The sequence below is a fragment of the Dermochelys coriacea genome, chromosome 5, assembly GCF_009764565.3.
Source record: "Dermochelys coriacea isolate rDerCor1 chromosome 5, rDerCor1.pri.v4, whole genome shotgun sequence".
In the NCBI taxonomy this organism is placed as follows: Eukaryota; Metazoa; Chordata; order Testudines; family Dermochelyidae; genus Dermochelys; species Dermochelys coriacea.
This window is the reverse complement of record NC_050072.1, coordinates 105,193,976-105,212,225: the sequence shown is the minus strand read 5'-3', so window position 1 is coordinate 105,212,225 and position 18,250 is coordinate 105,193,976. Positions and strand designations below refer to the sequence as shown.

At 42.7% G+C, this 18,250-nt stretch overlaps 1 protein-coding gene across 3 annotated transcripts in view; it reads right to left on the bottom strand.

The window, feature by feature from the left end:
• The window catches only part of UHRF2 (ubiquitin like with PHD and ring finger domains 2), a 195,213-nt gene that overhangs the window by 139,250 nt on the left and 37,713 nt on the right, over positions 1-18,250 (bottom strand). For all 3 annotated transcript variants that reach the window (XM_038401747.2, XM_038401749.2, XM_043514922.1), the window contains exon 3: positions 1,080-1,342. In XM_038401747.2, the coding sequence (XP_038257675.1) occupies positions 1,080-1,342 (263 nt within the window). The remainder of the gene's footprint in view (positions 1-1,079; positions 1,343-18,250) is intronic.

Genomic DNA, 18,250 nt, shown 5'->3' with positions numbered 1-18,250 from the left:
GATCCTCAAGCATGAGCACATTAAAAAACCCAGCTATCGGGAGTAGTTAAAAGAAGTTATGTTCAGGTCCCCAACAAATAGCAAATCAATTTTTACTTCTCCTAGCAATAAACTGTTTTATTGTATTATATTGGAAAAATAAACTTAAAACTTGACAGTGCTGATTTAAAGTTTCTTTTGAAACTCTGATAAAGAACATATTATAATTAATTTACCCTCAGCAAGATATACCTCCTTTATACTCCTATACAAGCAGGAGTCCATGCATCATCTTCTACTATGAAGACTCAAAACACAAAAGCACCATGTATTTTAGTCTCAGCAATGTAACGGAATATTCAACATTATTCCTTTAGTTGCTAAAAGTCTGTTTAAACGGAAGGATGCTTTTATTTTCTTGGTCCCAATTCTGTAAGCTGATGCACCAGTGAGGACTTCTGTGTAGTGAAATCCCATTAGACTCTATGGGACTCTGCCACAGGGGTCAGCACTGGCACATTCATTGCAGGTTTGAATCTTTATTTCTTCACCCAATATCCTCATTCCACACTGAAATTATGGAATTGCTTTCAATCCCGGGATTGGCTATTAAAGATTTACATGAAAGGCAGACTGTTAACTCTGTGTATCAATATTAACCTTGAGACTAATTCATCCAATTCAAGCACAGATTTTGCTCCCATGAGAGTTTTGTCTCTCCATTTGGACTTCAATGGGAGTAATATAAAATTTTAAAAAGTTATGCTTTACTTATATTCATGTCTTATGCAGCAAAACAGATACAGCAAATCTGATTTTTAATGTCACTTCCTTGTTAAGGGGAGGGTTTTAAGTTTCATAAAGGTGAGCCATAAAAGTTAAATACTTCATAGGAATTCAGGAGTAAGAAAAAAATTCTTGTCACACCCCGATTAGTCATTACATCCAAAAGAAATGTATTATGGCTTCTTAATACTGCTTTTTGGTTGTAATTTTGAACTTGCTCTCTCTAGGATCCAAGCTTCTTCAACAATATTCTTGGTTTACACAAACCAAATAAATTCACATTGTGTCCTCATAACAATATCAGGAGCACTTACTCATCATACTTGATATGATAAATAGCATCTTCATCAGTGTCCATACAGTCTGAATAAGATGTTGAAGGTGCACTGTCCAAATTATTTGTATTCTCTCTAGAATGATCTTGACTTAAGTTTCCATTAGTCCTTCTGTAAGTATTGCCACTTTTTGCTTGAGCTTTACCATTCTTATGTCCTTTTGTTGCTCGGGTTACATTTTCTATGTGAGCTTCAAACCAGGCTCCAATGCTGACATCACGGGCATCCACCAATTCATTTATCTAAAAATAAAAGTTTAACAAGGAGTTAATGTTTATTTCTTAAAAATCATGTTAAATGGGGAAAAAAAGGGAACTGGCTAAATAACTTGGTCATTCTGAGCTAACTTGTGCTCTCAGTTTGTGTAACAAAACAATATTCAGGCATCCACTAAATTTAAAAATATATACATCCTAAAAGCACAAAATATAAATGTAGGGTATTTTGTGCTTTTAGGATATATATATTTTTAAATTTTAATATTTGACTCAGCTGTAATACTTAACATGAATATCATTTATAAGTAAACAAAAACTACTGTTCGGTTTTTATAAGATAAATTAGAATAGTAATCTATCATTCTCCTTCTCCACAATATTGTTCCCAATCATCAAGATTTATGCCTTTAGGAGCTGCCTTCCCAAGGGCAGGAACTCAGAATATTAGCTCATAACCTACAGAGTTTTTTGACTTCACTGGTTCCTCAATATTGGAATAGTTATTTTTCCCCAGATGTTTCCTTTAATCCTGCACTACCCCTGATTCCTCCAGCCAAGCGGAGAAGAAAAGGCTTTCCAAACCTACCAAAGCTATTACCGCAGCTAACCAAGACTGAAATTTCCATGCGTCTTACACCTCTAACGGCTGGTCTACACTACCACTTAAGTCCATGTAACGTATGTCACTCGGTGTGTGAAAAAAAATCTCCCTCTTCTCTGCCCCCCCCCCCAAGCGACACAAGTTACATCAACCTAAGCGCTGTCCACACCTGTGCTACGTCAGCGGGAAACACACTCCTGCAGACATTATTTCACCTCCACCAAAGGCAGAAGCTATTATGCCAACCGGAGAGCACTCTGTTGGCATAGTGTGTTTACAGCAGCACAACTGTATCAATGCAGCTGTGCCAACGTAGCACTGTAGGGTAGACTTGCCCTCAGAAACACAACTCTGGTCACAACAACATTCCTAGCTTCTGTCAACTTGAACCTGGAAATGAAGTACAATTGCTCAGAAATTGCACCACCACTAGGCTATTCCATAATACATTTCACTTAAAGTAGATAGGTTTCAGAGTTGCAGCCGTGTTAGTCTGTATTCGCAAAAAGAAAAGGAGTACTTTAAAGTGAGCTGTAGCTCACGAAAGCTTATGCTCAAATAAATGTGTTAGTCTCTAAGGTGCCACAAGTACTCCTTTACTTTTTTCTTAAAGTAGATAGTTTGCCTAAGTTCTTCTGTTGACTAAAAATGTTACTTTGACAGTGCAATGTTTTCTCTATGATTAAAGTTACAAGACCACTTAGGTAGAAAACCACTTAGGGTTAGGTTGTTGTTTTTTTAAACTTGATTTCTGAACAAATAAGTATAGATATTTGAAACATGAACCTGAATTCCATACAGCATCTACAAAAATCTATCACTCTTAATACTGTAACACCTCCATCCATTCAGCACTCTGAGCATAGAAATACTGTAGCAGTCTGATAGAACGGAGCTGTACCAAAAGAAGAAATGACATATAAAGGAGAAATATACACTACCAAATTAAAGTACATTCTAATATTGCTCAGACAAGGTTCAAGTTATTTACAACAAACTTCTAAGATGTGGCTTTTTGTTCCTGCTGAGCCCACATCAACTATTAATACTTTAACAGATGTTTTCAAGGGCTTTATTTAGTTTTAGTTATCTTGCCAAAAACTTTTTAAAAAGAAACTAAAAACGTATAGCCCTTTCTTCTTCTGTAATAATACATTCGTTATATAAAAGCTTTTCCCTCCCCTTTCCAAAAAAATATAAAATAAAAAAAAAAATCTCGAAGTGGATATTATCCCCATTTTACAAGTAGGGACACTGAAGCTAACAAGCAATGACAGAAACAGCCCTTAACTATCCACTCAACAATACTGCCTCAAAGAATAATCTTTCTGAACCTATGCAAACAACCTGTTTATATAAGAAAGGTGCAAAAAAATTTTTAGTAGTGGTAGTAATTACTACTACTATTTCAGATGTTAGAGTATTTAAGTATTTTGCAAGCACAAATTAAGGTATAGATCCTACCGTAAAGAGCATAACAGATGAAGAATGAAGGATAAAGACAAAATACGAAAGACCATGGTGAGAACAGGTATCTATCATAGTACTTACATGGTTTTGGTGTTCAAATAAATAAGTTAATAGATCACTAGACCCCTTTCTCTTCTCTCACTCCCAACCATCTTCTACTATTTAACCCTCTCATCTTTCTCTAATGTAAATTTCCAGGTTTCACTCTCCTCCACCATTCAATAGTTCTTACATGCGATAACTAAAAAATAAGTAGGTGGCTTAGGTCCTGATTTTAAAAACATATGGAGAGGTAGCTATGGAGGCAACCTTTCTACATCACTCTGAGTCTGCATTATCATGCACTTCCCCACTTTCATCTTCCTGACAACCTAGCTGTGAGAGAATGACAGTACCACAGATTACCCGGTTGCAACTACTCCTGGAATTCTCTATGAGAGGATTCTATGGAAGTTATAATATAGTTCCAGATTGTAGAAGTTTTCCAGGTTTAAAAAAATCAGCAAGAAGATAAGGAAGACAGTGAGAGTCCCAAGCACATTCCTCTGTCTCAGAGTAGCCCCCACCAATGTTCCCTCTAATTTTTTACGTCCATGTGTGGAACGAATTTTGTTATGTGCACCAATATGGAGGTGATGTGTGGTGGGGGTGGGGCCAAGGGGTTTGGGAGGGGACTCAGGGCTAAGGCAGAGAGTTGGGGTGTGGGCTCTGGGGTGGGGTGAGGGATTTGGGGGAGTAGGAGGGGGCTCAGAGCCAGGGCAGAGGTTTAGAGTAGGGGTTCTGGCTGGAAGTGCAGGCTCTAGGGTGCAGGCTGCCCAGCCCTCCCAGTCTCTCCTCGCCACAGCAGCCAGGAACAGCAGTCTCTTCCCCCTTCTGGGGCCAGGGAAGCTGCGCCTCTCCCCACCTGTGCAGCCCTTGATAGCCTGCTGTGTGCCTGCACAGCTTAGAGGGAACTCTGTGCCCTACACCTGCACAACCTCCACTGGGTTTGGAGGAGGAGATGGAAGGCAAGGGTGACTCAGCCCACCTTCTGTGTGGAAGGGAGAATCCCAGCCTTAGCTCACTTCTTGTGGAAACTGCAGAAAAGGTAACTACTTACAAAAGATTTTTAAAAGGTATAATGGCTTTGTGGGACAGCTACAGAAGGGCATTCCATGCACAAAATGTATTGAAGAAAGCAGGGAGACAATTGTGGGATAAGCAGAAAAACACAGATTGGCACAACAGAGGATGGGAAGTGATCTGACAAGACAAGAGGAAATAAATAAGGGACAGAGTTGTATAGGCCCCTGAAAGCAATCACAAAAAGCATGAACTTGATGTAATGAAGATGGATAAGCCATTGCAGGGATTCAAAGAAGGAGTGAGATGGTCAGATTCAAATGCAGGAAGATGATCTTAGCAGCTGCATTTTGTATGAATTGAATGAAGTTACATAGCTATTAGGATGGCCGGTAAGGAGGTGGTGGTGCTGGTTAGAGTAATCAAGAGGTATGATGAAGACCCAGAGAAAGGTTTTAGATATGTAGCCAGAAAGAAAAAAGTTGGATCATAGAAATGCAAGTTGCACAGACAAAAAGTAGTAAGAAGTGGACGCTATTTCAATTTCTGTGGTGAGGAAGATGACAGTCAATTAGTGTAATAGCACAAAATCTTCCTTTTCTGATCTGTGCTGAACATATATTTTGTGTAGAATCTAAGTTCAGGGATCTACATTGTGACAGGTTCAGTCACAGAGATCCCCTTGGGACTGTCACCTGACGTGCTGAAACTACCTCTGAGCCAGTTTTCCCTGTCAGCTTGGGACTTCAGAACCCTGTCTTGTTGAGCCAGACACACAAGCCTTCTGCAACACAGACCCAGGGTTTGAACCACGTCTCCAAAGCTGCAGGCTTTAACTGAAAACCACTCAGTAGGTAGTCCTATCTCCAGCATCCAGACACTCAGTTCCCAATGGGATCCAAACCCCAAATAAATCCATTTTACTCTGTATAAAGCTTATACAGGGTAAACTCATGAACTGTCCGCCCTCTACTACACTGATGGAGAGATATGCACAGCTGTTTGCTCCCCCAGGTATCAATCACTTACTCTGGGTTCAATAATGAACAACAGTGATTTTATTAAGAATAAAAAGTAGGATTTAAGTGGCTTCAATAAATAACAGTCAGAACAAAGTAAGTTACCAAGTTAAAAAACAAAACATACAAGTCTAAGCCTAATACATTTAAGAAACTGAATACAGGTAAATCTCACCCTTAGAGATATTCCAATAAGCTTCTTTCACAGACCAGATTCCTTCCTAGTCTGGGCCTAATCCTTTCCCCCGGTACAGTCCTTGTTCCAGCTCAAGTGGTAACTAGGGGATTTCTCATGACTGGCCCCCCTTGTTCTGTTCCACCCACTTATATATCTTTTGCATAAGGCAAGAATCCTGTGTCTCTCTGGGTTCCCACCGCTCCTTTTAAATGGAAAAAGTACCAGGTTTAAAATAGATTCCAGTATCAGCTGGCATGGTCACATGTCCTGTGAGACCTCATTCTTTATTACCCACAGGCTGGCCCCCCAATGTCCACAAGAAGGCTTGCAGGTAAATAAACCATCTACAGCCAATTGTCCTAGTCAGTGGGTGCCATCAAGATTTTAACCCACCATTAATGGCCCACACTTTGCATAATTACAATAGGACCTCAGAGTTAACTTCATATTTCTAGTTTTAGGTACAAGAATGATACATTCATACAAATAGGATAAACACCCTCAGTAGATTATAAGCTGTGCAATGATACCTTATAAAAGACCTTTGGCATAAAGCATGTTCTAGCTACATTATATTTACACTCCTAAGAATAAAGAAAAAGGAGTGAGCAGTGGCTCACGAAAGCTTATGCTCAAATAAATTTGTTAGTCTCCAAGGTGCCACAAGTACTCCTTTTCTTTATGCGGATACAGACTAACACAGCTGCTACTCTGAACGCCGAAGCATATTTCCATAAACATATGGAGTGCAACGTCACATACATAATTTACCAGTTAAAGGTATTTGATCAATTTTTCATTTACAGATTACCTTTGTTTGAGGGATGACATCCACTTGAGACGATTAAAAATGGCATCAGTGAAATTCAAGTAATTTCAAGTCCATTGTGTGTCTCCTCTTAAGGGTATTAAAATTCATAAATATTTAAGATTTTCTAAATGTTACAAAGTTACAGGTACACAAATAAGAGAAGCAGCTGTTAGAAATTAAGACCACTAGAAAAAGAAAATATATCGTATAAAACTGATAGAAATAAAATTACCCCAATTTTAAAAATTTGGATAAGAAAAAGGGTGAAAACAGGAAAAGTTATGAGTAAGATCCCCACACCTCTTAAGGACAGTGGTAAAACGGACTTCAGTGGTTATGTAAATGGACCTACGTTTGCCCCTTTCGCTAATCTGCAATGCTATGACCTACTTCACTCCATTGTGCTACCTCTGCTCTGCAACACTTAGGTAAACAATTTTATTATTTCCTTTGCATTCTGAAGACTGATAATAAGCCTTTAAGAAACCAACCATTAGCAATGCCTCTAAACTTCAGCTGCAGTGGTATGCTGTTCAGCATCAGCAAGTTTCCATGGTAACTGAATATTAAATGAAACGTGAAAAGGCCTCTAGTTTTTTCAGACCAATGAAACCACCACTGCAAGCTCACTGAGTAGCTATGAATACAGAGCAAAAAATCATGGAAGAAAATGTTCTGCCATGACTTCAAAAGTCAAAGAAAGGTACATGCATTTATCAGGTAATGTATATAATCAGCAAAAGGGAACATAGCATAATTTCCAACAAATTCCACTGTATTTCTTACCACATCTGAACCTGATATTAGAAGGATTTAACAGCTGCAGGGAAGAGAAGCAAATTCCTGTGTCACTCAAACTGTTAATATGTGAAGAGCCATAGCAATAAAGCAATTTAAGAAATATGCACAAGTAAAATACTTGTTTCAGAGACATGAAAAAGCACAATAAGCAGTGTACAGGGTCAAATTTTGCAAAGATGGTGCAAGGAATATAAAGTTGCATGACGTGATCTAGCCTGTACTAACAAAGTACTTCACGCCCAAGACAGGATACTGCCCTTGTCCAGAATTACACTGGGGAGGCTGGTGGAAGGGTGACTTCAATTTACAACAGAACTCTGAGGTTCTAGCCAGATCATGCATCTTAAACCTATAGAATCACCACATAACAGCTGTTCTGACTACCTCCCATTTTTTTGGGCCCGTTCTGCTCACTTTAGTTGCTATGCTGACCTCTTGTGTCCACTCTCCTCCTCTCCCACTTGCTAATGCAAATGTGGCCCTTTAAAAAAAAAATAAAATAAAACAAAACACAAAAAACCAACCATGATCCTTAATCACAGTGGACCATTTATACTGGCATACCCCATGCTGACAACATTAGCGAATTTAGTCTACGGTAATCAGGAACTAACAAAATCATTGGTTTTAATTTGAAGAAATAAACCACAAACTAAAGGAGATTTCAATAGAAGAGCCAAGCTTGCAATAAATAATACATATATAGTCTTGCCAGAATTCAATTTTTATAATAATTTTGATGGATAATATCAATGTTTATTTTTAAGCATTATTCTTCTATTTGTATCAATTTGCATTTTCAGAGTTCTGAGAAATTATGGGGGGGAAATCTGATAATTATTTAACAGGAGAAATTGAGATAAAAAATTAAAGCTTTATAATATAAATTATCATCATCACATGTCAAAATATGCAAAGTAAATAGCATTAAATCATGCTAATAAGCTCTCAAGCAGCATCTTTCTTACTTTGCCTATCTGTACATTAATATTAATGGCAGGGGTTTTCGTATGCATATAGTGAAATTGACATTTACTGATACCTAATCCTTCCAAGCTTATATATGAAAAAAGCAACAAAGTGTGTAACACAGCACTGGAATATTCAATAAATAAATTCAATAAATATCGATTAGAGAATCCCATATTTCAGAATAGAAATCATGGCAATTCAAGCTGTGGGCTTACAGTTGTACCAAGAATAAAGGAGCTTTTATTATTGCTAATATTGTAAAAATATAGAAATACAAAAGTTTACTGAATGTTCTAAAATAATTAAGTAGAATTTATTTGATTTTAAAAATTGAGACAAGATAATTGGACAGCAATAAAGATTCAAGACCAGTAGAAATGTTTTCCAAATTAACAGGAGATGCCAAAAGAAAGACACTCTAGAACTCTTTGTCCTGGATCTAAAGAGTCTTTGAATTCCAAAAGGAACTGGTCACCCAACGGTACTAGCATGCATGAGGAATGCAGATGGCATGCACAAAGTACCTCTTAGAGCAAGGGTGGGCAAACTACGGCCTGGGGGCCACATCAGGCCCTTCAGACGTTTTAATCCAGGCCTCGAGGTCCTGCCGGGGAGCAGGGTCCAGGGCTCGTCCCGCTCCAGCGCTCTCGGTGGGGAGCAGGGTCCAGGGCTTGCCCCGCCCCATGCGTGCTGTGGCTCCACGTGGCTTCAGGAAGGAGCAGCACGTCCCCGCTCTGGCTCCTACACACAGGGGCAGCCCGGGGGCTCCACCCGCTGCCCCCACCCCAAGCACCACCCCCACAGCTCTCATGGGCCGGGAACCATGGCCAATGGGAGCTGCAGGGGCAGCACCTGCGGATGGGGCAGCGCGCAGAGCTGCCTGGCTGCGCCTCCACGTAGGAATTGGAGGAGGAACATGCTGCTTCTTCCAGGAGCTGCTTGAGGTAAGTGCTGTCTGGAGCCTGCGCCCCTGACCCCTCCCACCCCAACCCCCTGCCTCAGCCCTGATGCCTCTTCCACCCTTGGAACCCCTCAGTCCCAGCCCAGAGTACTCCCCTGTACCCCCACCCCCATCGCCTGCCCCAGTCCGGAGCCCCCTCCCACACCCTGAACTCATAATTTCTGGCCCCACCCCAGAGCCTGTTTCCCCAGCCAGAGCCCTCATCCCCTCCCACACCCCAACACCCAATTTAGTGAGCATTCATGGCTCGCAATACAATTTCCATACCCAGATCTGGCCCTTGAGCCAAAAAGTTTGCCCACCCGTCTTAGAGTTAAAGAGACCTCGCCACACAGGTCAGGAAGGACCACCTTTGAAGTTCCATTTCACATGTGCTCTCACAACGAAATGAATAGTTCGTACAAAACCAAAGTGGCAAAATTGAGAACCTCTTATCACTGATACTACAGGAAGAGGATTGCAACAAAACGTAAAAAGGACTCGCCAAAACTGAGAAATTGAAAACAACCCAATCTGCCAGAGCATTGTTGAGAGCTACTCACCAGCAAAAATGCAAACTGATGGAAGCATGACTGTTATAAATCTTGAGGTAGGGATCCAATATAGTAGGTTGGAGAAGGGACATAGGAATTGCATAACTAATCAGACACTGATCAGTACCAGATGTTTCATAAGATACAAATCCCCTATAATGGACAATTATGCAATCATTATTATGGAGAAGTTTCCTTCAAACTTGTTCTTCCAAGTTAAGTTCTCAGGATTAAATGTTTATAGCTCTTACAAAATTTTAACTTATTATTCTAAAAGCATGTATAAATATTTTTGAATTTTACTGTGATAAGGTGCATATTCCACACAGGTGATGAAAGAGTTAATGCGGGCCTGAAAGACCAACTATATTACCTAGCTGCACTTGGAGGGACAGCCAGACTTAATTGGAGATGATGCCCAGCTGGAAAGGGGTTGGGTGGTGATTATACAGACAAGATTAGAGCAGAAGGAAGTCCGTAGTTACTCGCAGAAATTTGAGAGTAGGGAGACCAAGCTCTGGGATCCTCACACGAGCAGAGGAAGCTGGCAAGCAAGAAGTGACAGCAGTCACCAGAGTGAAGCAGGCTCTGGTGGGAAGCCCTGACAAAAGAACAGGAATTCCCAGGGAGGGAGCCTTATGAGTCATTTATTTGAGACGTACATAAGATCACCCCATAGGTAAGCAGAAGTGCGATTTTGTTCATACTTCAATGCTCGAATTTTATTAGGTGATTCCAGGGGAGGGCCCTCAGTCCTAGCCCTGAAGCAAGTGTGCATCTAGAGAGGTTTTGGGAGACAAGGCCTGAGAAAACCTGGATAGGAGGAAGTCCAGGTAAACGGGAGCAAGGAGTTGGACTGAGCAGACTGTGGATGCTGGTTATAGGGTTTCAGGGACAGAACCCAGTATGGAGGGAAGGCCTGGGTTCCCCTACCAGCCACCAGAGAAAATGGCATGAAACCTCTGAAAAAGGGACCAACAGAGAGCCCTGAGAAAAGGGTGCAGCTGAAGACTTTTTGGTGGACTGTTTATTTGTGTGGACTAAATTACCTGGCTCAAGGTCCAAGTAGTGGAAAGAGAGATCACCAGACCAACAATCAACTGAGGGATGCAAGATGAGGAGAGAGTTTCTACACCATACTTGGCCACAAGGAGGTGCTCTAGCACTTAGTGAACTCTTTCATACTTACTAAGCTCTCTGTCTTGCTAATAGCTTGATACAGTGAGATCACCAGTCAGCGTGATGGACAGTAAAATATTTCCCCTACTCATTTTCAATGCTGTCTTTTAAATTTTGTTGGGTGTCTCACTCTTTATTATAAGAAAGAAAAGGAGTACTTGGTGCTCACTCTCAACTAAACAACCCTAATCCTTTTCACCTCTCTTCATAGGGAAGGCTTTCCATTCTTCTAATATTTTTTGCTCATCTTCTCTAGACTTATCACTACTGCTAGGTTTCCTTTTGAGATAGAAGAACAGAATTGAATACAAAATTCTAGCTGAGAGCATACCCAGTGCCTAGCATAGTGGTGTCCTGGGTCCATGACTAGGTCCCAGAGGTGCTACGGTAATAATGGCATATTTTCAGTGATTTTTTTATCCATTTTATAGCAAACTGCAACATCTTGTTTGCATTTTTGATCACTGTTGCGCAAGGAGTTACTGTTTCCATTCAGGTTTCAGAGTAGCAGCCGTGTTAGTCTGTATTCGCAAAAAGAAAAGGAGTACTTGTGGCACCTTAGAGACTAACAAAATTTATTTGAACATAAGCTTTCGTGAGCTCACGAAAGCTTATGCTCAAATAAATTTATTAGTCTCTAAGGTGCCACAAGTACTCCTTTTCTGTTTCCATTCAGCAGCAGTACATAGTGACACACACGTCTTTTCCATGATTGGCTTCAGTAAATTCAGAACCCATCAATCCTTACTAGGCAGTTCAATTTTCTCTTTCCAGTATGGAAAACTTCACCAGTCTACAGTGAATTTCATTTGCCAACATGCTGCCCAGCCACTCAGCTTTGTTGTTAGGTCCTTCGGGAGTTCCTCATTCTCTAGCCAGGACTAAACACATCCCACCTGCAAATTGTTGCCTCATTAACAATTAACGTGCCATCATTAAGATATTTAATAAAGCATATCAGTCCTAGAAAGGATCCTTTGGATACCTCACTATTAAGACTGATCATTTATTTCTGTTTTGTTTTCTCTGTCAGTTTCTAACCCATGACAAAATGGTAGCCTCTCAACCTGTGAGAGAGGGTTATTCACCCTGTGCAGCAACTGAGGTTCTTAGAGATGTGTCCCCCTATGGATGCTCTGCTGTAGGTGCAGCAGCATCCCCTACAACTGGGATCTCAGATCTTCACTAGCAGTGCCCAGACCACATGAGCACCTCCCCTCTCTTCCACTATGCGGGATGTACGTATAGTCCTGTGCAGTCAGATCACCCTCCAGTTCCTTCTCTGCTGCAGAGCTTATATTTTCGGCTCCGAAGGAAAGGGGAGGAGGGTGGGTATTAGGGCACCTCAGTTACTGCACAGAGCACAACTGTAGATAGGACAGCATGTCCGAAGAGTGTGTTCATTGCGACCTCGGGCGTAACAACATAATGCTGGGAGAAAGTATCTGTTAATGCCCGTGTGGCAGCCTTACAAATGTCATCTATGGGAACATTATTAAGGAAGGCAATCGAGGCAGATAGCAATCGTGTGGAACGTGTTCTGATTGTGGTAGGCTCTCTCTCTCGTGGGGCTCGTAAGATAAACATACAATGAGATCTATTTAGTGAGAAGTTGTTTAGATAAAGCAGTGCCTCTGGATCTTTCGGGGGTGGAGAGGAATAATCATGGTGATTTCCGTAAGGGTTTAGTCCTGTTCAAGTAGAAGGCTAATGTGTGCCACACATCTAGGGTGTGTAGCACTGCCTCCTATTGATTACTTCTGTGATTACTGTGAGGCTTCAGGGGGAAAAAAAAGGGAGAGATGTATTGGTTGTTTGAGATGAAAAGACATTGGGACCTTAGGTAAGAATCTTGAGTGTGGGAGTAGCGTAACTGTCTTGCGTATCAGAAGGGTAGCCATGTTTGCTGCTTTAACAGATCCAGACTAAGAATCCTGTAGCACTTTATAGACTAACAGACGTATTGGAGCATAAGATTTCGTGGGTGAATACCACGAAAGCTTATGCTCCAATATGTCTGTTAGTCTATATGGTGCCATAGGACTCTTTGCCGCTTCTGTCTTTATAAAAGACTTATGGTGGATATACCATGAGGTCCGTGATTTCGCCCCTCCCCATCTAGCAAAGGTGATTGCAACAAGAAAGGCAGTTTTCATTGGTAGGTGTATGTAAGAACAGGTTGCCACTGGTTCAAATGGGGGGCCTAGACCTAGGGTTCTCATACCAAATTTTTTTTACTGGCAGTCGCTTGCTGGTGGCCACTTTGAAATTTTTTCCTAAAATACTTAACTTTAAGAAAAACAAATACATATGTACATGTACATATGTATTTGTTTTTCTTAAAGTTAAGTATTTTAGGAAAAAATTTCAAAGTGGCCACCAGCAAGCGACTGCCAGTAAAAAAAATTTGGTATGAGAACCCTAGGTCATGTACATGTACAATCATAGTAATTTATTTATGTAGGGGTGCTTTTGCAGACTCAACAACAACATACAGTTTCTATTCTTTACTGGACCTAAACAGAATAGAAACAAATAAATAAAGGTGCTTTGCATGTTCTTATCTTTTTTTGTTATTTCTTTTGCTTTTTTGGCTGCAGGGGTTTGCTTTTTTTTTCCTCCTTTTCCCCTTTTTTAAAAAAAAGACTTGCTAGGTAGTAAGTCTGCTTCTGTAAAAAGTGATATTTGTATGTTTGTTAATATCATTTTTCAAAGCAGAGACTTGTTAAGCTAGCTGGGAGGCAGTAAAAAGTGATATTAACCAACAAGCAAATATCACTTTTCACAGCAGATTTACTCAGCCCTTGCAATCTGGGGGACAAACTAATCCTTGGATGGGAAGGCGGGTAGGGAGGCAGTGGAGGCCAGGGGGTGGTGGGGTGAATAGGTGAAGGGCGGCGGGGGCCAGGGGTGCTAACAGGGAGGGGGAGTGAGCCCAAAGCACAGCAGCTGTAGCCTGAAGCCCAGTGGCCGGAGAATGGAGCCCACCGCTGTGCAGCCAAAGCCTGAAGCACTACTGTCGGAGCCCGCCGCCATATGGCCAGAGCCTGCTGCCTGCCACACCAGGGCTGAAGCTAGAACCTTGAGCCTCACCACCCCCCGGAAAGTGGGGAACTCACAATGGCTGTCTGCTCCTCCAGCGTTTGTGGCTCAAAATGGGGGTAGGGCCCAACTACTCCTTGCTGCTCCGCCCTCCCTCCAATCCACTGCCCAGGAGGCTGTGGCTGCAAGAAAAGCCCCTGGCGACCACATGCAGCCACAGTGACTGCATTTGAGACACACTGGTCTAGACAAAGAACGCAGGACTAGGCTAGGTTCCAGGCCGAGGTAGGGTCTCTCATATGAGAATAAGATTTTCAGTACCCTTCAAGCAGAGCTTCGTGAGCGGGTATGCAAAGATGGAGTGGCCATCAATGAGAGAGTGAAAAAGGATTGCCGCCAACTGTACCCTAATAGAGCTACTGGCCAACTGTGACTGCTTAAGATGTAGAATGTAGTCAAGAACAAGTGTGCTATATCAACTGGGTGTGAGGTGCACCAGCAGTAAAAATCTCATCCATTTGTGTGGGGGGGGGGTTGTCGTCGTGTCACACCTGCTATTCAGAAGTATCTGTTGACTGCATCTGAGCAGGTTAATTTTCTGACACCAGGAGAGGAGCCAGGCTTTGAGTGGGAGCATCTGGATTGGGATGGAGAATGGGTCCCAAGTCCTGTGAGAAGAGCCACAGTGTTAGGTGGAGAGAAGTCAGTCAGCATATCATCACGCGTGGAAGGTAAGTATACCAGACCTGTCATGGCCAGGTTGGAGCTATTAGTATGACCTGCGCTAAGTCCACCTGTATTTTGCAAAGTACTTAGAATAGGAGGGGGAAGGGAGGGAAGGCGTATAGGAGAGGTGCATCCCATGTTATGAGGAATGCGTCCCACAGCAATCCGTGCCCCAATCCCACTCTGGAACGGAATTGAGGGCAGCAGGAGTTGTGTTGAATGGCAAAAAGATCTATGGTGAGATGGCCCCATTGGTTGAATATGCTCTCATATCCACCTTCCACTTGTGATCGTGTGAGAATGTCCTGCTTTGTGCATCTGCAGTGGTATTCTGGTGCCCCAGAAGGTACACAGCTAAAACAGAGATGCTGTTCTGGATAAACCAGTTCCACACAGTTTGATTGTCTCCATGCATAACATGTGGGACCTCACTCTGCCCTGCCTGTTGATACAATACATGAAGGCAAGATTGTCCATCACCACTCTTACAGTATACTCCTTGAGAAGAGACAGGAAATGTCAGCAGGTATTGCGGACCGTTTGTAGCTCTAGGAGGTTGATGTGCAAGGTGGATTTGGTTGAAGACCATCTGCTCTGCACTATGTTTGTGTAGGTGCTTTCCCCAACCAATTAGGGAGGCATCGGTGGTTAGGATCATAGTTGGTGATATTGGTAGGACGTTGTTGGGCAGTTTCCATCACAGTAGTGAATTGTTGACTCAGCTTGGCATGGATAAAAAAGTTTGTGTTTGTGGGGGAGGTATACAGAATGAAGCCATACTTGAGGACATCACATGTCAGTCTTACATGTCTGACCACAAATGTGGCTACTCCCATGTGACGGGGTGAATAGACTCCAAGACGGGAAAAGGAGAGCTAATCAGCTGCTAAACTGTTGGAACATCAGAGATGGTGGAGATGACTGGAACAAGGGAAGGCGTCTCAGGGCCTCAACCACACGTTCAAAATACTTGCTTTGGTGCTGGTGAGTGAGATGTAGCCCCTTCAGAAGCGGGCTGGCTACATTTAGTAGGAGGTTTTTGTCAACGTCATTGGGTGTCAATGTCACTGAGGGGTGTACTGCTGGGTTCGGGATCACCAGGGGAGTTGGTACTTCCCCAAGCGTCTCTTTGGTTCTGGTGTGTTTTTCCTGAGAGAAAAGAGTGTAGCTTGGGTGTCTTTAAGGGAGTGCAGAGTGTTCTGTGTATTCCCAGAATAGTTTCTGGCCTTTGAGTGGTAAGTCCTAAGGAGGTGTGGTTTGTACCTCCATATGAAAGCCTGATAGGTGTAGCCATGATGCGAATCTCATGATCATAGCAGTCGCAATGGATCGGTGACTGGAGAGTCTAGTGAGGCTTGTAGGACCATACGGGCTAGGTGGTGTCCCTCCACTATCAAGGATTGGAATTGCTCCTTTTTGGACTCTGGTAAATCATGGCCAAGTTTTTCCAATTTCAAGTAGTTCAGATTATACTTGGCCATGAGAGCTTCATAATTTGAAATCCTCAACTGTAGAGTGACTGAAGAGTATGTCTTGCATCCAAAGAGGTCCAGGCATTTCCAGTCTCTGTCTGGATGACTAGATCGAGTCTGGTAAAGTTGCTCTCTCCTGCGTCACACTGACCACCAAAGAATTTGGGGTGGGATGTGAAAATAAAAATTTAGTATTCTTTGCTGGAATGTAATATTTTTCTGTCAGCGTGTTTGCAGGTAAGAGGGATGGAAGCCGGGGTCTGACACAGAACCTTTGCAGGTTCGAGAAGAGCTTCACTGATTGGTAGTGTGATCTTTGCAGAAGAGGATGCATGGAGGATATCCAGCAGTTTATGCTACCAGACTTCCTCCAGCAGGATGTGTAGGGAGTCTGCAATCCTATGGAACAGATCTTGAAAGTGCCTGAAATCATCAGCAGATGTAGGGGGTGGAAACCTAACCACCTTATCTGGTGAGGAGGAAGAAAAATGTAAATTTGTAAAAATGCCTCCTTTTCCTGATCCTCCTCTTCAGTTGGTGCCGGTGGTGGCTCAACTTCCTGAGGGCAAGACACCAATGGAGAAGGGAGGGGAGTAGGTCTCCAGCTTTCATCTCTGGGAGGGTTCCTGAATTGTGCCCCGTATATAGCCCACGGGTCCCAATATGGCCAGTTTGGTGGCAGTAGCACATGTGGCTGCACCCATGGTAGTCGCTGCCAGGATTGGGAGTCATATAGTGACTATAACCAGGTGCAATTTGTCCAATAGTAAAGGGAACAATGGAGCCATTGTCCTCCTCCTCACTGGGGAAGCGAGGTGCCATCCTCGGCAGAGAGAGGGAAGAATGTTGAGAGTCTAGAGAGGAGGGTAGAAGTGGGAGGAGGTCCACTCAAAGAAGCTGGAGACTCAGGAGTGTCAGATACCAGAAGGTCTTTAGGCTATCTAAAGTCTTGTGGAAGGAGCATCATCGGTGCTGTTGTAACGCCCAGCGACGAAGAGAGGGTCTATGTTCCTGAAGTTTCAGAAGATGGCACCAGAGATTTAGCTGGTGCCAAAGACTTGCTTGGTGCTGATGGCTTCACTGGTGCCAGAAATGGCATTAGTGCTGTAGCTCCTGTAAGTGAGCCGCTTCGGTCGTCAAAACTGGGAAACAGCTCTGAGGGCTGATGGTCTGCCTGGCAAGTGTCTTTAGACAGTTTATGTAAGTCAGTATCAGAGATAGAGCCCTGGAGCCATGTCCCCTATCAAATGAGGTTGAAGCCACCAACTTAGCTGGGAAAAGTGTTCTGGTGGGCTACGCCTCAGAGCGAGAGGAGGAAGCCAATTTCTTGTCATCCGCACGCTCACAGGACTCCTCTCTTGACAGGGCGTGGAAGAGTAGGGGCCAACAAATGACCTGGTAGAGCATGAGGGCCTCTCTGGGGAAGCCCAGGTCTGATGCCAGAAGTAGTGATTTCTCCATGAGAGGTTTCAATCTAAGGTTCTGGCTCTGGGTTTCAGGTCAAGGCCATGGGATCACTTTTGAGGGATGTGTCCCTCTCCCAGACAGCAGTTACATTGTGGGTGGCCATCCGTTATCAAGAAGGCAGCACCGCATGAGAAGGACTTCTTAAACCCAGGAGAGCTGGGCATAAAAGAGAAAAGGGGAAAAGACTTCCAGTTGGGAAGTGGGAAAAAAGAAACCTAATCTAGGAGAACTGTAAAGATAAAAAAAAGTTAACAAAAAAAAAAATGTTTATACAGCTAGAAGGAGAATGAAGAAGAAGAAAAACTAGCTATACTATCAGGTAAGGAACTATATATGAGGGAATAGGAGAAGCAGGCTCTGCTAGTGGATTCCGTCCCAGACCAAAGGCAGTAGAGAAAACTGGAGGTGGCTGGACCACACAGCACTATATATAAACATCCCACGCACAGCATGAGAGAGGGGAGGTGAACATGTACAGTCCAACAGGTACAGCTAGTGAAGCTCTCTAATCCCAGGTGCAGGGGGTGCTACTGCACCTACAGGGGAACACCCACAGTGATATCACTCAAAGAATAACTACTCAGTTTCCTTCATAAAGTCTTATAAAAGGCTTTTTTCCAAAGATTTATGGAAAGTCC